This window comes from Gymnoscopelus microlampas (assembly GCF_963454915.1).
Source record: "Gymnoscopelus microlampas genome assembly, chromosome: 16".
NCBI lineage: Eukaryota > Metazoa > Chordata > Actinopteri > Myctophiformes > Myctophidae > Gymnoscopelus > Gymnoscopelus microlampas.
The window spans coordinates 21,223,963-21,245,132 of NC_139953.1; the positions used below are offsets into that span (position 1 = coordinate 21,223,963).

General features: G+C 43.2%; 1 protein-coding gene across 5 annotated transcripts in view; it reads right to left on the minus strand.

The window, feature by feature from the left end:
* Nucleotides 1–21,170, minus strand: part of sash1a (SAM and SH3 domain containing 1a) — a 292,082-nt gene that overhangs the window by 8,692 nt on the left and 262,220 nt on the right. For 3 of the 5 annotated variants that reach the window (XM_084083288.1, XM_084083287.1, XM_084083289.1), the window contains 9 exons: nucleotides 20,098–20,233; nucleotides 18,770–19,770; nucleotides 15,727–15,801; nucleotides 14,745–14,888; nucleotides 13,385–13,517; nucleotides 10,919–11,088; nucleotides 9,887–10,096; nucleotides 4,963–5,113; nucleotides 3,647–3,775 (listed from right to left, as the gene is read on the minus strand). In XM_084083288.1, coding sequence (XP_083939414.1) covers nucleotides 3,647–3,775; nucleotides 4,963–5,113; nucleotides 9,887–10,096; nucleotides 10,919–11,088; nucleotides 13,385–13,517; nucleotides 14,745–14,888; nucleotides 15,727–15,801; nucleotides 18,770–19,770; nucleotides 20,098–20,233 — 2,149 coding nt within the window. The remainder of the gene's footprint in view (nucleotides 1–3,646; nucleotides 3,776–4,962; nucleotides 5,114–9,886; nucleotides 10,097–10,918; nucleotides 11,089–13,384; nucleotides 13,518–14,744; nucleotides 14,889–15,726; nucleotides 15,802–18,769; nucleotides 19,771–20,097; nucleotides 20,234–21,170) is intronic. The other 2 variants (XM_084083290.1, XM_084083291.1) reach the window with 1 other exon arrangement.

The window sequence follows — 21,170 nt, forward strand, 5'->3', positions numbered from 1 at the left end:
TATTTATTGTACTACAGGGGGTCTGTGAGACAAAGTGGAAAATGAAAAGACCTTTTCATGCTTAAAGCCATCCCACAATACATTTATTGGATAAGTCATTTTGGTAACACAACTTGTATCTCCGTTGTCATTAAAGCATTTGTCTACACAGAAGTATGGAAAGGAATGCTGCCAGGACCTCGCACCCGAATATATATTAAATACACCAAGCATCCCAACGCAGTGGGAAAAGCGTCGGACACTAGACTCCATGGACTTTGCATTGAAACTTTGACGCAGTCACAAAATGTGCCAGGCAGCGTTGTGACCTGCTGGTGTGAATTAGGCGTAATGCCTCTTAAGAGTTTGATCGATTAGTTATTGTCATATTACGAGGAATCCTGATAGAACATAATCTAAAAAAGGGGCTACAAAACATCACACCACAAGAAAGGGCCAAGATGACTTACCATCCATCTCCAGTCTTAGAAAGTTATGAAGAGAAGGATGGAACACCATAAAAGTATGCCATGCCAAAGATTACGAATGAAGTGATGACAGCAATAGATGAAATGTTATATCATCGTCTCCTCCTCAGTTAGCAAATGATATTGGCACATGTACTGCCTTTTGTCCCCAAAGGATTTTTAATTTGCTTCACAGATTAAATAACGGCAATCTGTCATTTTAATCGCCTTGCACATTTTTGGAGTTTATATCAGTGGGAACAAAGTCAAATATCGACACTGCAGATTACACATTGACTTAATAATCGGAATCAGAGCTTACTCCCTCCTTGCTTGTGTATTTTATATGCAGTGCTGAATGAGAAATGCATACCTATGCATCAAACAGTCATATTTCAAAAAAACAATCTCCCCTTTGCAGACACTCATTTGTAATATTATTGATATAATAAGCACTCGGAGCAAATCTACCTTCACGTTCAATAGTAAAACGCATGTAGGCTTTCTTTGTGAGGTACAGGCTTACTGAATGAATAATGGCGCAACCTCAGCAACTAATTAGTTATGGACTCCACAGTATTTTCCTCTGCAGTCGTGCCAATATTTTCCTACGAAGATTATCAGTCTAATGGAGTACAGGCAATATACAGCTAGGATATACAACTGTCAGGGAATGGAGGATAAAGCAACATAAACCTAGTACTGTTGATTTAAATTCATTATATAAAAGTAGTGATTTAAGTTACCTGAACGTGGTAAACATGTACTGTGTGCATTTGAAAATGATTATTGATAGTTAGAGGCAAATTCTATGTTCATGACATGAGTCAGAGCATCTATGAGCTACAGAAAAAGTGAACAGACACAGAAGAAAGTTTATTAATAAAAACAGAACATTGTTCAGGGTTCTACGGTCACATTTATGACATAGAAAACATACTGCATGTACTTACTAATGGAAAAAAGGTCCAGGAAAGGAATTCAGAATTCAAACTGGTGTGATTTAATTCCACATTTCCTTCTCTGAATTTAAAACTGCACAAGCTCCTTTATGAATATAATTAGTTGCCACACACTGATGCACAATGTTCTGAATTTTGAAGACAAAAACAACTTTTCCACAGCCAAACTGCCTTCATCAGAGTTCATCTGATGAAAGCAATTTGGGAAATTTATGAATTTCATTGTGGTTGTTTTTGGGGGGTCTATGTGGTACAGGCCCAAGTTTTGTCTTTTTTAAAGTCTCAATAAATTATTGCACCAGAGCTACGAGTGTGTGGCAACTCATAATTTCCCTATTAATTAAGCATAATGAAAATAATAACATGCCGTGTCATCATAGTGCCGTAGAACCCAGAAATCGTAAGCAGAATGCAGAATGTATGCTTCATGTTATGCAGTTAGAATTGTGACCAGCGTTTTAGTGGGATGGAAGGAAAAAACAGACGCGTAGAAAGAAAGAAGAGACATGAAATAAAGCAAGCAGGACCCCGAGTCCTTCTGTTATAGAAGTGGTTTTTATTCCACAACTGAAATCTCTACTGTGGCAAATTGCACAATTTACTGTTTGAACTGTATGACACACACGCACACATAGTACACACATAAAGGGGAACACAGCGGTAAAACTGGAACCCATTAAGATGGAGAAAGAGAAGATAAGCTATGACAAAGCAATGGTTTATGAGTTGTGGAGCTATTAACGGAAAGTTGTGTGTGTGGGACAGAAAGCAAGCACACAATCTATTCAGGGAACTCTGGCAAGTCTTCAAAATAAACTGAAAAGAAAAAAATGAAAAGAAAAAAGACCTCAATATACTGCAATAATACGAAAAAGATAAAAGGATTTTTTATCATTTACAATCTATGCACTACCATTTAAAAAATATTTTCATCCAACAACTTTTTTTTAGGCACATTTGAGTATTTGTGCAACATGGGTCACTATAGAAGTAAACACAAGCAAAGTGACATCTTGAAATGGTACGGACACAAAGAGATTGCAATGCCGTTTTTAGATGTGTCACTAAGATCAGTGGATAATACCACCACAGCAAAACACAGGTGTTCCCTGGCGCCTGCTACTCCACACTGGCCTTGTTCCAGGCTCAAACGGCTACAGTATATTAACCCATTAAGACCGGGAACGCATCTCTTGTCATTTTTAGATTTCCTTGGCTAATCAAAAATAGCAGATCTACAAGCTCATAGCGCGGCACCGAGTGCCGCGCTATGAGCGTGTAGGTCTGCTATTTTTGAAAAATCGTGGCAAAATCTTGGATTAGATATTTTTTAAAGCGAACATTTGCAAAATATTTAGTTCCAGGAACCCCCAGGAGCAAAGATTTGAGTTACAAATGTCCGAAGAAAAAAAAAGGAAAAAAATCTAATATTTGCACAACTTGTCATGATTTTTCATGCGCTCGGTGCCGCGCTATGAGCTTGTATATCTGCTATTTTTGAATAACCAAAGAAATCTAAAGTGACACAGATGCGTTCCAGGTCTCAATGGGTTAACAGAAACACTCTCTTGTGGGGTAACGATCCTCCAGGTATCCCTACACTAACTCCGCCCCTAGAGGCGGAGGAGGAGGTGGCCGTCTGGGTCCACGATTGGGAAGCGAGCTTGTTCTCAACAGAACAGTTCTGTGCATGGGGGAGAGTCTCTGCCCTTGCACATAGGAGGACTCCACCATTGTGGTGCGGACCAGGACCAGGCTTAGCGGTCTGTGACCCGGGGGGTCCCTCTCGGCTATGACGGGGCTTCGGCACCGATGACACAGAATGCCTACGAAAAAATGGAAAGAGCGGCGGAAAAGAGTGGAGCGTGAAAGGACAGAAAAAGGAGAGCGAGGAGATAAAAAAGGTGGGGAGTTTCTCCAGAGGATTCAGAGGATGGTTGAGGAGGAGGAGCAGGGGGGGTGGCTCTGTCTATGGTGATATGGCAGATAGAGGTTTGATTGGCTGGCAGGCAGGCACCGGTCCAGAGATGGTGAGATGGACTGGGTGTTAGAAGAATGCTGAAGCATGGTAAAGAGGCGGAGCGGGTGGAAGGAAGCCCGTATTGGGAAAATCAAGTAGGAACAGTCACAGTCACTGTAGCGCTATAGGCTAGGCCCAGGTTTACGCTAATCCCAGGGGAAATCCCCAACGGCTAATGCTAGGCAAGGCGAGGCTAGGCTAGGCTATGCCATCATTACCATTCTCCAGATTCTCATTGCTCTCGTAGCAGCCGGAGTCGCGCGGGGAGTCTCCCACGAGGTGCTGTCCTTCCGACAGCAGCTTCTCCTGGGAACCCGACAGGCCGCTGCGCTCAGGATCACTGCTGCCTGGGAACACACAGGGAAAAGATACGGGTCAGGTTGTCAAGAGTCAGCGAATGAATGAATATTTTTTATTATAGTGTCTTGTCTTACGACATCCCTTACAGGATTGTAAGACACCAAAAACACAGTTACAAACTGTCACATTGTCTTCTCAATCAATAACTTAAATCTGCATAATAAGCACAATAATGTAACACAAAAGCCAAATTAAATATGTATTTTCTCTTTGTTCGCGTTTTCCATGTTTTCTCTAAGCAAGCCGCAAATACATGTGTTTCTGTGTGTGTGTGTGTGTGTGTGTGTGTGTGTGTGTGTGTGTGTGTGTGTGTGTGTGTGTGTGTGTGTGTGTGTGTGTGTGTGTGTGTGTGTGTGTGTGTGTGTGTGTGTGTGTGCGCGACTGCGCATGTGTGTGAGAGGGTAAGAGCGGAAGGAAGGTTTTCAGGTAGGCTATATTCGCTTGAACACATTGTGTGTGTGTCAATACACTACTCTGTGCAGGCAACCTGATGCTTGAAATGGACCTGCAAGGGTACATTCGGTTCCATTTGCACACTCTCTTGAGTTACAGACCCCGTATGGGTCCATTTGGTTCCTAACTATCAATCATTTAGCTGGGGACGCCCTGGAACCCCCTCAAGGACCCCTGGGAGTCCCCGGACCCCACATTGAGAACCACTTGCAGTATGCATTCATGGCAGTGTTGATTTTGTCGACTAAAACTATGACAAAAATGCTCACCGACTACCTTTTTTCACTGACGAAAACTAAATAAAAACTAAAGAAGAACTAAGCGATGATGACTAAAACTCAGACTAAAACTCAGACTAAATATATTGACAATTTCATCAACAAATACAAACTAGACTAAAATGTTAGGGACGGAACTAGTGGAGAAGAGATCCAGCAGAACTAAAAGACAAGTAATTTTATGCTTGGTTGCGCTCGGGTGTTGCGCTCTAAAAAATAGCAGATCTACAAGCTCACAACGCGTCGCAGCGCGACGCGTTGTGAGCTTGTAGATCGGCTATTTTCAGCATGCAACAAAGTGTAAAATCAGCCATTATGACGCCATCAAGGCACAGCCAAAATACATTTTAGTCGACTAAATGGAATTGTATTCAAAAGACTAAAACTAAATCAAAATGTGCTGTCAAAATCAACACTGGTATGCATTAATGGCGCGCACTTACTGTCGTACTCCTGCAGCAGCTCCACGGCAGTGAGCAGCACGGCCCTGTGTTGTGGGTCTTTGATGTTCAACTCGTCCAGGTCCTCCTCCTCCAGCAGTTTGAACGTGTCCAGGTCCTCATAGCCGTTGAACAGGAAGGTGGGCATGTGCTCCTGCATGACAGAAAGCAGAGGTCCGGGTTATAGATTTCTACTGTAGAAAGTCGCTAGTAGAGCCCGAACCCATGCCCGATTTTTGGGCCCCGATGCCGATCCTGTTTAATTAGCATTTTTCGATGAATCCTCATGTTTTGTCAAAAAGTGCAATTTTCAAATCAATTTGAAAAAGGCTTGAAAAAGTTTCTATTTGAGAACATTTAACTAATAATATTTTTTTCTGACAATGTAAAAAAAAAACATCTTTAACTCTCTCAGTGCCAATGAAATAAAAAAAATACGTATGTTTTTTTTTTTCAAAGTAAAAAAAAAGGGCTTAGGAAGCAAGATACAGCCTTTTTCAGTTGTAAGTTAAACGGGTGGAGTGGATGGAGCTGCAAATCTTCAGATAATGATATTTTGAGTTCTGAACAAAAAAAAACATCTTTAACTCTCTCAGTGCCAATGAAATAAAAAAACATGTTCATACGTATGTTTTTTTTTTTCAAAGTAAAAAAAAAGGGCTTAGGAAGCAAGATACAGCCTTTTTCAGTTGTAAGTTAAACGGGTGGAGTGGATGGAGCTGCAAATCTTCAGATAATGATATTTTGAGTTCTGAACAAAAAAAAACACCTTTAACTCTCAGTGCCAATGAAATAAAAAAATATGTTCATACTGTGCCAGCATTTTTTTCTTTTTTCAAAGTAAAAAAAAAAGTGCTTAGGAAGCGAGATACAGCCTTTTTGAGCTATAAGTTAAACAAGGGGTGGATGGAGCTGCAAATCTTCAGATAATGATATTATATTGAGTTCTGAACATTTTTCCCCCCCCAAAAAAATAATATTTTTTTCAAACTCGGGATTTTTCGTTCTTGGCACTGAGGGCATTCAGAAAAAACTCGGGATATCTCATTGTGTGGCACTGAGAGAGTTAATGCCCAAAATAAGGATGTCAGTACAAATAATAGAAGTCAAATAATAATAATAATACAGTATATCAGTTGCTCTCATTGCTAGGATTTGCATTAACAAGGAGCCACAGTGTTCCCGTTTCATTGGCCCTTACATCACCCTCTGGTAATGGGACTGTGGAGAAAAGCAGTGTGTTTGGCTCTTTGTCACCAGAGTAAGAAGGACAGCGTATGGAATCATACTGTACACAGGGTAATGTAACAGAATACAGGGCATAAACACAGTGGGTTATATACTCCATCTGTTCTTAATTTACCATCCATACCATGTATTTTTTACATCGACAACAAACCACATCTAAATATCTATCGGGTCAAGACTAAGAGCTTATAAAATGGCAAGAACCTAATGAACCACATTTAAATATCTGTTTTGTGAACGGCCTATAAAATGTCAAGAACCTGTTAACTTTGTAATGCTAAATGTTATTAACCCTTTAAGACCTGAAGCCGATTCTATAAAATGTCTGTTTTTAGGATGTCTTCTAAAAACAGTTTTTTGAAAAAACTTATGTTACCATGTCAGTGGTTCTCAAACTTTTTCATGTCAAGGACCCCAAAATGTATATGTATTTGGCCAAGGACCCCCATCTCAAAATATTTTGTTCCAGGGACCCCCAGAAGCAACGATTCGAGTTAAAAATGTTCGCTTTAAAACAATATATATTCAAAGATTTGCACACATTTTCACGATTTTTCAAAAATAGCCGATCTACAAGCTCGTAGCGCGGCACTCGGTGCCGCGCTACGAGCTTGTAGATCTGCTATTTGTGAATAGCCAAAGTGTAAAATAACGACACAGATGCGTTCCAGGTCTTAATGGGTTAAAGGACTGTGTGGCAGTGCTAGTCAGTAGCATGATGGACCGTTAACATCTGTTTTTTTATGTACTCGGTAAGCTGATCTCTGGGCCACCATCCCAAGCTATTCTCGCCGTGACCAAAAGAGCAAATAGAACTTTGAAGGACAAGCGTGGCAACATAAATGGTGGGAAAAGAGATGACTTAAGGTGGAGACAATTCCATGAAAGCCACCAGACACACACACACACCAGTCATTCAGCCCACAGTGCTAAGTAGTCATGTACACGCCTAAGAAGAAAAGAGAATCAGCCTCAAAATATCTAGCTAGATGACACTATCATTCACTATCATTGTGAATTGGTTTCGCCTCAAAATAGAGACCGTGTGGATGTCAGTGGGCGCGCTAACGCGTTCTGGAATCTTGGAGAAGGAACACACAGACAGCGTGTCACCAGCGAGACCATCAATTACAACGGCAGAGTCCGCTGTCGAGCAGCACCGCGCATCTCTGCTCTATTTCTGGGTTAGGATAATGAGGGGCCAAACAAAAGGACCACCGGCTAACACAAACACACAGGCCAGCCGCGTCGTCTCAACCCACAGCATCTTTCACCCTCCGGCCAACACGGCCGTCCAAACACGCTACGAAGCCAACGTCCGTTTAGGGGGAGAATCCACTCCAACGGCCAAAAGATCCGAGCATGAAGAGGTTTACAAAGATAGATACAAAAGGGTGTGTGGTCATAATTGCAGACTGCGACATGTCAAGGACATCCCACGAAGAGGGAGTGCATGGAAATCTTTCTTGGTGTTCCAAATTTACAGCTCAACCGAAAGCTGAACTGATAGTATGAGTAGACAAAAGGCACTAAGTCGGGAAAAGTTATACCACTTGATCGAAGAATTCACACGTTGCCTGTGCTTTAGAGTACCTCAACCGTGTGATGGAAGCCATACTCTTGTTGATACCGAATATTTTGTTTGCTGACGAAATTAATCATAATGCAAGCTTAACCCATTAAGACCTGAAGCCGATTCTACATGTCTCCTAAATCCCAACAGTATTCTGAAAAACGTATGTTTCTAGATCAGTGGTGCTCAAACTCTTTCATGTCAAGGACCCCCAAAATTATATGTATTTGGCCGTGGACCCCCACCTCCAAATATTTTGTTCCAGGGACCCCCAGAAGCAAAGATTTGAGTTAAAAATGTTCATGTTGTTCATGTAACTATTCAAATATTTGCACACATTTTCACGATTTTTCAAAAATAGCAGATATACAAGCTCGTAGCGCGGCACCGAGTGCCGCGCTACGAGCTTGTAGATCTGCTATTTTTGAAAATTTTACACTTTGAATAGCCAAAGTGTAAAATAATGCTTTTTTAGCTCAAATCAAGAAGTGACACAGATGCGTTCCAGCTCTTAATGGCTTAAGCAGTATTTTAGAAATGGCATAAAAGGTGATACGGATATTTGGGCCACAATCAATCAATCAAAAAAGATTTACATCAAAATTCAAGCAGTGTGCTCCAGAGGAAAAAAGCGTGTTTAGTCTAGCCCTCCCACTACTAAACTCTGGTGGTGACTGTGATGAAGGAGAGAACGCTTTGATGCACATCTAAACTTCCACTCTGCTGTAGCCTCGAACCTTATAATAAAGACTGTTGTTGGTCACCTTATGATGTAACATCAATACCTGGCCGTGGCACTGCTCTGTCCTTGACTGGTGGACAGGCCTCTAGAGGTCTTTAATCTCAGCGCTCAGCCATTGGGCTGGGGCTCAGAGATGAAACGGGTCTGGGCTGGCTGTGTGGGAGGAAATGTTATGAAGTGCACGGCTATATTGTAGGCTTTAATTGAAAGACACGGGGACTTGTTAACCCACTAAGACCGGGAACGCATCTGTATCATTTTTTAGATTTCTTTAGGCTATTCAAAAATAGCAGATCTACAAGCTCGTAGCGCGGCACCGAGTGCCGCGCTACGAGCTTGTCGATCTGCTATTTTTTGTAAAATCGTGAACATTTGTGCAAATCTTTGAATATATATGTATTTTTTAAAGCGTTAGGATTTAGAGAACATTTTTTTCCATAGGCCTCGGGTCTTAATGGGTTAAGATCTGGGTGTGCGAATGTGGGTGATCGTGTTTATGCGTGATGTCAAACATCCCATGTTGTTTTTGCTCAAGAAAGCGTGCTGGCCCGGGCATCACGTGTAACTTTATGTATCTACATACAACATTTACTTATGCCTGTATAAGTGTTTTTTTAGACCAGACCTGGGTTAAATATAATTTATACAGTTTGCTTTAGCCCATCTACTTGTCAAAAGGGTAGTCTGCCACATAGTGTGATGCACCAAGTAACACAAACATTTCCAGACAACCACTGGAGATTATTCTAAAATAGTGCATGCTGGCATGTGGCTCAGGAGGTAGCGCTCGGCCATCTGGGAATCAAACCGGTCCCCCCGGTGCAATATCCCCTTCAGGTTTAGTAGTGTTGAAGTGTCCTTGAGTAAGCCATAATCCCCAACCACTCCCCGGTGCTGTATTAATAGTGCCCACTGCTCCTAATAGTTAGGATGTAGAGGACACGTAAATGTAGAGGACAAATTCCAGGTATGTGCAAATAAATACCCCAACAACAACTTAACCCATTAATACCTGGAACGCATCTGTGTCACTTTACATTTCTTTGGCTATTCAAAAATAGCAGATATACAAGCTCATAGCGCAGCACCGAGTGCCGCGCTATGAACTTGTAGATCTGCTATTTTTGAAAAATCGTGAAAATTATTTTTTTATATTTGTTTCCGAAAAATTGTTAGGATTTAGATTTTTTTTTGACGCGGCCTCAGGTCTTAATGGGTTAAGGGGACACACAATTGTGAAAGCACATTTCTGTGACAAACGACAAACCCCACCATCCTCTCCCTCCACTGCAGCGGGCAAAAGAAAAACAAGCATTTAGGGATTATTATGCAAATACTTGGCTCATTTACGGTGTTCAACCGACCTTGAGATTGATGCGTTCCAGCAGGTCCTCCACGGAGGTGGGCTTGGGTTGTCTGCCCTTCCTCCTCCTCCGTACGGGCCTCTTGGGCTTCTCCTCTTCGTCGCTCAGCACGTCCACGTAGATGAACTTGAAGGTGCCCACTTTGTTGTTGAGCAGGCCCATCCACGTCCCCATGGGGGGTTTGCTGATGATGTCGATCACGTCACCGCGCTGGAGGAGGAAGCGGAGAGAGATGTGAGCGAGGACAAAAATGTCTTCTAAAACTGTGTTTTGAAAAAACGTTTTCACGTCAAGGACCCCAAAATGTATATGAATTTGGCCGCGGACCCCCATCTCAAAATACTTTGTTCCAGGGACCACCAGAAGCAAAGATTTGAGTTACAAATGTTTGCTTTGAAAAATAATTATGAAAAGATTTTCACAAATTTTCACAATTTCTCAAAAATAGCAGATCTACAAGCTCATAGCGCGGCACTCGGTGCCGCGCTATGAGCTTGTATATCTGCTATTTTTGAATAGCCAAAGTGTAAAATAATGCTTTTTAGACAAAAAAACAACCCGATGCTAATCAACTTCCTGCTTGGCATGAGGTACAGGGAATTTTCAATGGAGAAACTTGATAAGAAACACTGTTGTTTTCTTAGAAGTGCCATTGAGCAAGGCCAATCACCAAATGTCGACGGCACGTCGGGGCAAGTGTCAGACATGAAAACGTGTGCACTCAGGAGTATGTACTGTGTGTACACAGTACACGTACAGTATCTATACTGTATATGAATGTGGAGCTGGAAAATACATACAACCTTAAAGTGCACTCAAATAAACCCTTCCATGGAGAAGTAAAACATATTTTTTACATGAATTCATACTCCACAGTAACACAACACTTTAGACATATCTGGGGAGCTGATGAGAGCTTTAAAGTTGAGAGCTTTAAAGTTATTAATGCCAGTAGTTCTGTGGATGTGACTGAGTGAGCGGTGTGGTTATAGAGTGTATAGACGACACCGTCGTATTGATAAGTCGAGTTACCTTCAGCTTGAGGGAGTCGCTGTCATAAGGGCTGGGGGTGAAGTCGGTGTGGACGCGGGCGCGGCCACAGAACGGCCCCCTGTAGGGGGGCTCCTCATCGTCGCCATCCTCCGACTTCACACTCTCTCTGTTGCTGGCCGAGGAGTCTGTGGTGCTAACTGTCTGCCCGCCTAAACACACACACACACACACACACACACACACACACACACACACACACACACACACACACACACACACACACACACACACACACACACACACACACACACACACACACACACACACACACACTTGTCAAATGGGCTCGAAGCAATGAACATGGATGACTGAAACTTGAATTAATTGCACTTCTATGCACGCTGCGCCAATTGAAAATGTAGGAAGTCAAATGGCCGTCGTTTAGCATCAGTGTTTTGTGGTTATTGGGGCTGAGATGAAATATGAGGGCAGCAAGTGGATCATTCATCATAGTCTCCAGGATGAGAGCCTGCTGTAATCATGGTACAAGTGGGAATTAGAGGCCAGACTTTGCATCTTATCATTACTTTATGTCTGTCTGTCTGTGAGTAGGGGTGTGTGTGTGTGTGTGTGTGTGTGTGTGTGTGTGTGTGTGTGTGTGTGTGTGTGTGTGTGTGTGTGTGTGTGTGTGTGTGTGTGTGTGTGTGTGTGTGTGTGTGTGTGTGTGTGTGTGTGTGTGTGTGTGTGTGTGCTAAAATATGCATGCATATATTAGCTCCACAGCCTTATCAGTCAAGCAGGCTGCATCTTCACAAACTATACCCTGAACTCACGTTACACAGCACGACTTTGTATTTGTAAAGTACAAGCTTCAGCGAGTTCTAATGAAACTCTTGACAATTTGGGAGATCAGAAAAGTTGCGATCACACTGAAACAGCCCTTGGGACTAGGTGTTAATTATCATGGGGAATCACACGTGTCTTTGTGATCATAACAGCAGCATTCACATTTGGCATTCACGTCATTTTACTAATGTCTCTATTCAAGGGTGAACATTGGACGAAAATAGCAGATCTACACGCTCCCACGCGTCGTGATGCGTTGTGAGCTTGTTGATTGGCAATCTTCGGTGAAGATATTTGGGGTAGAGGGAAAAAGGGAGGGGCCTAGAATAGACACCGATCAACTTAGTAGATAAGTGGTTAAGTCACGTCATCCATGGAAAATGTGGGTTAAATAGCAAGTGATTGATTGCATGTTGTGAGAGCTCCATCTAGTGTTCCACTGTGTGTACTGTCCACATCACGTTCCCAAAAACTGGGCTTGTGTGACACAATTCTTTCTGAAAACATAATAACCACTTAAACCCTATACGTGGTTGACCAGAGTCCCTCAGGGCTTTATACTAGTATCTTTTCTGTTATCGCTCTTCATTAGATATCTTTGCTTTGTGGGCTTGACAGTCTGCTATTTTCTGCAAGAGTTTGCCCCAGCTGGGGTTTAAGTGGTTAAAGTGTACAAGAAAGTGAACTAGGAAGTCATGTTACACAAACATTTCCCTCCCATGAGTTTACAAAGATTTGATAAACTAACACATCACCCATACAGGTTTTACAGAATGCACTTGTAGTATACAGTATTTTCTTCTTATTCTGGAAAGTTAACAGGAGCGGGGCTTGACAAGTTGGATTAAACCAACTGCTGTACACTGGAAAGGTGCTTATTCTGCTTAATATGAAAAAAGAGATAATTTCCCCTCTGAGGATTAATATAGTATATCATCATCATCATCATCATCGTCATAACTGCTCCAAATGTGTCTGCCTGCTTCATGGTGCATTTAACATGACTCAGACGGGGAAAATAGTCCAATTTCCCTATTCATCAACTCCAAAAATTGAGGATAGAGAGTGAAAAAGTTACCTTCTACCTTTTAAAAGTACCTTTGTTTCCATTAAAGGTAGGGTAAGTGATATTTTTGGGTTTAAACAAAAAGTAGTTTGTTAAAAGGTTAAAATACTATATTCTGATAGTAATCATTGCTATAGAGTGTTTGTTCAGTAACAGGAGTCTCCCTGTCTCTCCAGCTCTTTAATAAAAAGAAAATAAATTTTCCGGTTGGTGACAAAATCTCAACCAATCAGCAGAAAGTACCCATTTTTAAGCTTATTTTTTATAGTGTTCCAGTTCCAATTTTGCCTGCTCATTTCTTAGTGTCATCACTTCCAATTTCACTTGTTTAATCTATATCCTGATTGAGTTCTCTATCCTGATTGGATAAAATTGGAAATGAAACTGAAACTGCAACGAAAATGCATTTTCTGTTTTATAAAGAGCTGGAGAGACAAGGAGACTCCTTTTACTGAACAAACACTCTATAGCAATGAGTACTATCAGAATATAGAGCTATTTAACACTTATTGTAACCAAAGAAAATCACTTACCCTACCTTTAAATGTTATCAATCATTATGAGAGGGCAGTTGTCACACAATTGTCACTTACTCATGGAACTCTGGCCACTGAGTGAGCTCCTCAGGCTCTCCACCGAGCCTCCGGCCTTGAGCTTGGGTTTCTCCAGGGAGTCGGTGTCTGGCTGGGGAGACTGAGGGGAACCGGGAGCCGCATCTGGGCTGGACTGGAAGGCAGGAAGGGGAGGGGAGGGCGAGAGACACCAGAGGGTGATTGAGAGGACGAGGAAAATAGGAGAGTAATGCAGGAGATATGACAGAGTGAGTGAGAGAATGATAAATATGGGGGGTGTGGGAGCACAGATGGTGAGGTGGAGAGGGCAGAGGGAAGAAGTGTGTGTGGGGGGGGGGTAGAGAATGAGGGGAAAGGGAAGAGAGAAATGTAGAATTCATTAGCCCGCTCAAAAGCCCATCACTCAGGAGAAGTATTTTTTAGCTTGACAACAGCACATTTCAATAAACCACTAGGTGTCACTGTGGCCTATAAAATAATCAGCACATTATGACATGGCAGTTAATGTTTTGTTTTGCCAAGCAATGGCAGTGTGACTCATTCTATGATTTGTGGGTTGAGTGCTGAGGCCACCATAATGAACAGTTGTGTGTGCGACACGTGAGGAAGAGTGTGTGTTTGAATATCAGGGCAATGTCACACTGTTGTGGGTTGGAAAGGCCACCAGAACAGCAAACCGAACGCCCAGAAAAGAGGCCAATGCGCTCACGGAGACACATTTTACCGTATACTGTACGCACACGTGTTTGTGCAGCAGACACACAGGATAACATAGGGGACACACAGACAAACGGACAGCACAAGAACACTCTTAAAATCAAGTCTGCCTTTCTCAAGACCTTGCCTGGGGGAGGCTTGCATCACTCCATGATCTCAGAATCCAACACACACTCCACCCTACACACTATGGGCCCAGGGAGAGACATGGGAGTGAGGACAGCTGAGAGGAATATCAAACTCTATCTGCGTGTGTGTGTGTGTGTGTGTGTGTGTGTGTGTGTGTGTGTGTGTGTGTGTGTGTGTGTGTGTGTGTGTGTGTGTGTGTGTGTGCGTGCGTGCGTGCGTGCGTGCGTGCGTGCGTGAATGTGTCAACATTTTGTGAAACATCTGTACGCGTGTGTGTGTCCACACTTGCGTCTAAGTGCTCAATGTTTACTCTGTAGCTAACACAAATACACTCCCACCCACTCAACAGGCTGAGAGCCCGTGGACAGAACAGAAGACGTGGCATCCAGTGAGAAACATCCTGTGAATGTTTGGTTGGAGGACAACAACGGCTTTCATGTCTTCTACAGCTGCGTGTGGCTCGTTGCTGTAACAGCGGGGAAACGAAGCGCGACGGCATAGATAGTTCCACAAACCATGCTGAAACGTTATTTACCTGCTCAGACAAGGAGCTGCTGTATTTTTTCGACATGCGTTTCCGCATGGTCTCTTTGACCGACTTGACCTTCTTGCCCAGCGAGATACGAGACGTGGTGGGGGACTTGACCACCTCTCTGTATATAGCCTCCTGCTCTTTATTCTGACAGGGGGGTAAAAAGGGGGGGCAAAATAAGGAGAGAGGGAGGGGAAGGGGAAGAATAAACAACAGAGGGGATGGAACACAATGACGAGTGTTAACGAGAGAAGACCAGATATCACATTCTTAAGTATTTAAAAAATAGAAAAGCTAGTCGATCTACAAGCTCACAATATAACGTGAGCATGTAAATGTGATGCCTCTTGAATCATGACTGGTGGCCTTTTCTAGTTTTCACTTTGGGAGAGAGGAGCTGTGTAGCACTGTCAATGTATTGTGTGATCTGTCTATGTATTGTGTATTTATGTTATGTTTTGTGATTTTTTTTTGTATCCTGATGGCTGCTAGGCACAAAATGAAATTCCGCAAGGACAATAAAGTATCTATCTATCTATCTATCTAATATGTCAAATGCGTTATTCTCCTAAATGTTAATGACCCCCCCCCCCCAAATGTTAAATAGCTCAATATTTTAATCATTGCTATGGTGTGTTTGTTTTATCAGCTTCAATTGTATAGTGTTACAGTACCAATTTCATCTGCTCATTGTTTTGTTTCTTCACTTGTTTATGCTATATCCTGTCCAGTATGAGTTCTCTCTCCTGATTGGATAAGATTTGTATGCTGAACTGAAAATGTATTTTATGTTTACTAAAGAGCTGGAAAGAGGGGGAGACCCCTGTTACGGAACAAACACTTTACGACAATGATAACTAGACTATAGTTTTTTTTTTTTTACCAAACACCATCACTTACAGCACCTACAATGACATACCCAAAATACAGGTCAAAAGTGAAAGAGGAAAATGGACATTCTGTACGCTTAGAGTACAGCACTTACGTTGGGCTCTGAGCCTGCGTTGACCACATGCAGCGAACGGTTGGACAGGTCGAATCCTCCGAAACTACACGTCCTCTGGAAGGGGGTCAAAAGACAAATAAGGGGGTCAGACTCAGAAGCCAACGAGCCAATTTACATGACATCAATTCAAAACGCCCCCCACACCCAGCGAGAAGTCAGATTTACAATGATTCATGCTTGGCACAACACCGTTTGATTAATGTACATGAGCATATGGGTCTGCATGGGTAAACTATGTGGTGACACGGTCTCATTATGGAATTTGTGGGCAAGCAACAGACAATGATGTAACATGAAAAAGTGTTATATGAGGTTGCCTTTTAAGTTTGTGAGTTGCTGTGCAGTCGCAGCCAAATTAGCTCGTCTTATCGACCAAAGACAATATATTACACGGGTAAAAACGTGTGTTAATTTAACTCTTGAGGAGCGTACGAATGGAACCACGTGGACCTGAATGGGTCCACGTGGTTCCATTCGAAACACTTCTCAGAGTCACAAATGGGTCAGGGATCCATTGGTGATTTTACAGCGTATGCAGTCAATGTTTAAACTAAGCAGTGAGTCATGTTTGGATCCCTGGAGAACATGGTGAAGGTAGTTAAATGAAGTCACTTGATGTGGCCGAGCGAAATATTTTCAATTATGTGTTTATGACTGAACATACGTTTAATATGCCAAGCGTCGATGTTTCCCTTGTGGTTAATTATGAGCAAAATGTAATTGGGTTTAGTACAGACACACACACATCGTATAGGTCTGCGTGATTTTACAGTGCATGTGTAATTGCCCGTAGCAGCCAGTTTACTTACGAGAGTGAAATAACATTATGGTCTAAAGAAAAACATGGTGAGAGTTCTGCGTTGTCATCCGTTTGTCATAGGTGTTTTCAGAAAGAGGGCATATTGTTGTTGTTTGGGAAGCAAGGAAGATTAGTGAGATATATTAATTGTCTTGACTCACTTGGAGGTCAAGAACAAAGAAAAGAACAGCGTTAAGACAGCGGCAGAACTGCATGGTGGTGCGGTGGGTGGGGGCGGGCGGGGTGTCAAGGTTCTTATTGCAGGCTTTGCCCTCTGGCAACCTTCCTAGGCTGAATAATTATTTCCCACAAATAGAAAACATTTCAACACATGCGGACGAGCACAAACAGCTCTGCCCCAAAGCACGCCGTTTCATCCACAAGTTCACAAGAGCTCGACGATCCCCTATGTTCGCTATTTTTGAAAACAGGGCTCAAGTGATTCATGTAATTTGCCCTCGGGTTCAAAGGCCATCTGCAGCCCTAATCTACTCAACGGAGCTTCCAAAACATCCCTGGTCCAAGTTCTTCCATGTGATAAGTGTTGGTGTTGTTGAGAACCGGTGAACATTAACAGAACGTGTTATAATAGACGTCCGTCACACAGCTGCAGTCCACATCACAACTTCCCAGTAAACTGCAGTTTGGAGTAGACAGCCCCCAAAATCTAAACGGCTTCCAAGATGATGGTGATGTTCAATGAAATGACCATGCAGCCAGTCCTCCAAAGAAAAGTGTAAGGAAAGTAAAATATATATATATACACACACGATATATCACATTTTGCAACCACAGAGGCATGTTCCAAAGAGAATAGAAAAGCAACAACGGAATGGGGTGGATTCAAAATCGATGGGTGACGACGACGTCCAGTGATTTCACCAGCGCAGGGTTGGATTCAGGTTTCCCTTAAAGCTGCAGAATAGCTCTCCTTTATCGCCACCAGTGGTGTAAAGTAACTAAGTACATTTACCCAAGTACTGTACTTAAGTAAAGATTCGAGGTATTTGTACTTTACTTGAGTATTTGCAATTTCCAACACTTTTACTTCTACTCCACTGAGGCAAATATCGTACTTTTACTCCACTACAATAATTTGAAAATGTTACGTTACTAGTTACTTTGCGGATATAAATTATATTGGAATACCAAAACGCTCGCCCCAAAACACAGTCGCCCCGGGGCAAATCCGGCGGTATTACAGGAAAATCGGCAGTAAATAGAATGGGGGGCGAGTGTGTTTTGGGGCGAGTTTTTTTCCATTTCGTCATTTGTTTTTGCGAGGCGAACTTGTCCGCCCAGCCCAATACTTATGGAATACTTTCATTGCCGTAAGCAAGGAAATACTTTGTTTTGTTGTTACTTTTGGGTAAATGTATTTATGTATTTATTAAGTAGCCGTGTAATAAGCGTTAATAGCCCTTCAGGGCGATTAACCACCTTGGCTGCGCCTCGTGGTTAATCGCCCTGTCGGGCTTTAAATTTCAATAATGACTACCTCCCCATGCATTATCCCTTGCATAATACATACATTAACCGCTTTAGCCCTATTTTATACCTAGGCTAGTAATGCACTGTGGAAATACAACTTAACGTTTTGTAGTTCATTCAAAACCCCTAGGAGGCTATACAGTATGTGTTTGTGGAGCACCGAGGATGAGAAGAGCCTAGACATGCTTGTACCACATCCCCTATTATTCCCCTCAGGGAAGGGTGTGTGTATGTGTGTGTACGGCACATGAGTGTGTTTGAAGGAGGTGACATTTCTAAAAGCCATTTACGAAAACTCTGCTGCGGCTTACTTAACTCCCAAAGTGGGACACTATATATTCCATCGCCATTTCATATCATCCTAAAATAAAAAAATAAAAAAAAGGTTCAATGCCACAGGCACTCGTTTAAAGGTCATAAGAGAGAGGACATTATGATAAAGTCATTTAGTATGCTCGGCGAGAAAGAGGTTGGCTCTTGAATTGTCTAAAGATGTTTTTTGAGTGCCTATGGTTGTTATCTCATTAGCGTGAAAAGACTCCGTTTGCTTTTGTATTCCATCTACGTAGGCGACGCCGAAATGGGAAAGAGGTCGAGTTTGACCTTTTGTGTCCCTCTGAGGTAGGCCACGTGCACCGCCCCCTCGCCTGTTACTAGTTCCACGAGCTATTCTGCAACTCCGAAGTACCACCGAGCCCTCCTGCTCACAACCCACAAGGGGGCTGAACTCACAGACTTCTGCTGGATGCGCAACAGCACGCGCTTGGTGCAGCGGTCCACGCTAGCCGCCCACTTCCTGTCCGCTTCTCGGTCCTCCTCCAGCAGACAGCGGCGCTCGGTGCGGCTGAGGGTGACCGGGCGGACCAGCTGGGCCCAGTTGAGGTGGCCGTACAGACTCCGCTCCACCACGTAGGTGATGTTCAGTTCGCTGACCGCGGTTCGACCGCGCAGCCTGCGCGAGGGGAACACCCAGCCCCCTCCCCCGCCGCCTCCGAACATCTTCGATTTGGCTACGTCACAGCGGGCGGGGGACGAGGGCGTGACGGACAGCGGGGAGGCGGGTACTTTGGCGTTGCGGTGCCGCTGGTACAGCAGGTGCTTGGTGGAGTACGCGTAGTTGGGGTCGGGCTTCCGGTGCGTCCAGCTGCCGTGGTGCCGGGTGGCCGACTGGTGTTTGGGGCTGCCCTGGGGGCCGTCGTTGTCCAGGGAGACCAGGAGACGGGACTGGCCGTGGGGTTTGGGGCGGGGTTTGGTTAGGCCGTAGAAGGCGTAGAGGCTCTCGTTGCTACTTACCCCGTGGGAGATGGAGCTCAGGGCCTTCCGCATCTCGCCGTCGGTCGTGGAGTGCGACAGCTTCCCCTCGTCGTCCAGTCCGCAGTTCTCCAGCTCCGAGAAGGAGGAGCCGCTGCCGCCCAAGCCCACGACGGCGGAGCTTCCCCCCAGGCCCCCCCCGGAGACGACGGGGTTCCTCTTGGGGGGCCGGATGAGGCCGTGGGTGCTGGAGGACTTGCTGAAGGTCTTGACCAGCTTGTGTCCCGACCAGGTGTCCAGGCTGCTGGAGGAAGGGGAGGTGGTCAGACTGTCCGTGTCCCCGTCCACGGACAGGTGGTCCTGGGCGAGGGAGGGCAACGAGGACAGCGAGGCGTCCTGTGTCAGAGAGGGCTTCTTCAGGACCCCTGTGTACAGAGCTGTGTTGTCCTCACAGGTGGGGGAGGCCTCCAGACTCAGAGAATCTACAGGAGGAAAACATAGAATCTGTGACTCTTGACGGTAGAGCTATATGATATTAATAGAGAAAAGTATATTGTGACGTTTTACCAAAATATTACAGAATATGATATAAATGTGTCAGCATACAAATATTGTGAATTGTGTATTCACAATATCTCAAGAAATATTTGTGTATGATTTGGGGGAAACCAAATTCTGCAATAATGTGAATATTATTAATAGCCATGATTTTTTTCATAGGAAAATACATTTTGTTCAAACCAATTAAGAAAAATGAGCCACACTTGTCACTACTGTTAAATATGCATGTATGATAAATAATACATTACCTTCAGAACCATGTTTCTTGCCTTCCTCCACCTTGATAAGTTTCTTCCTGACACGGCGGGTGGAGTTGACCAACTTGTGGAGCCGCTTGAATTTCACGGATTCCTCAGACTGTTCATCGTCTGATTGTTCACGAGACTAGTGGAAGAAGACAGGTAGAGAGGCTACATCAACTACTAAACTGACACAAAACAACTAACTTAAGACGCTGTAAGTGATGAATTTGGTTAATTATAATTTATTTGTTAAATTCAAGTTAAAGTTCACCTTTAACTACTAACATCATATAAAAATAAACTAAGGCCAGCCTAAACACTTTAGTTGTGCAAATGTACATGTTGATCATGTAACAGTCATCGTTTTTAGGCATCAATTTAACAAAAGAAAAAACACATGAACAAATATCCTGTGAGCATGTGGAGACACCGGTGTTGGTGATGGATCTGTGTGTTATGATGAGATGGATGGGAGCGTTGTTTAGGGTGGAGGAGAGTCATACTGTAAGTTAGTGTGGGTGAGAGAACATGGCAGGTTTGGAGAAATAGCAGCATGTTGCATTGTGGGACATGTAGTACATTTGCCATCGACACAGTTGAAATGCACAGATGAAAAGGAAGAACTATACAGTAAGATGAATCAATGTTACAAGTGAGCAGTCGGTCGGTTCACTCAACAAAGCACGGGGCGTTTGCGTGGCCTTATGCAGGCTGTGTGTTCCAGAGGTAATGGACTCATCATTCTTATGTTCTCACATACCATTCTACAGCCAACATGTTAAAAAAACAAGTGTAGTGGAAAAGACAAGGAAGGATGAAGTCATGAAACAGCTTCATTAACTCAACAGCACTCACATTTACTCTTCTCTCTCTCACAACATTACAATATTGTCGATGTCAGGCAGAAATATAGTATCTCCATATTCCATCTTAATGATTTAATCCATTTTTGAAGATGTTGGCCTATGATGAAATGCCCAAAATAGGGAAACCAGGTTGAAAGTGGCCAAGTCTGTCTGTGGGTTTTATATATATTTAAATCTGTCTGTGGGTTTCATAAATATTTAACCCATGAAAAG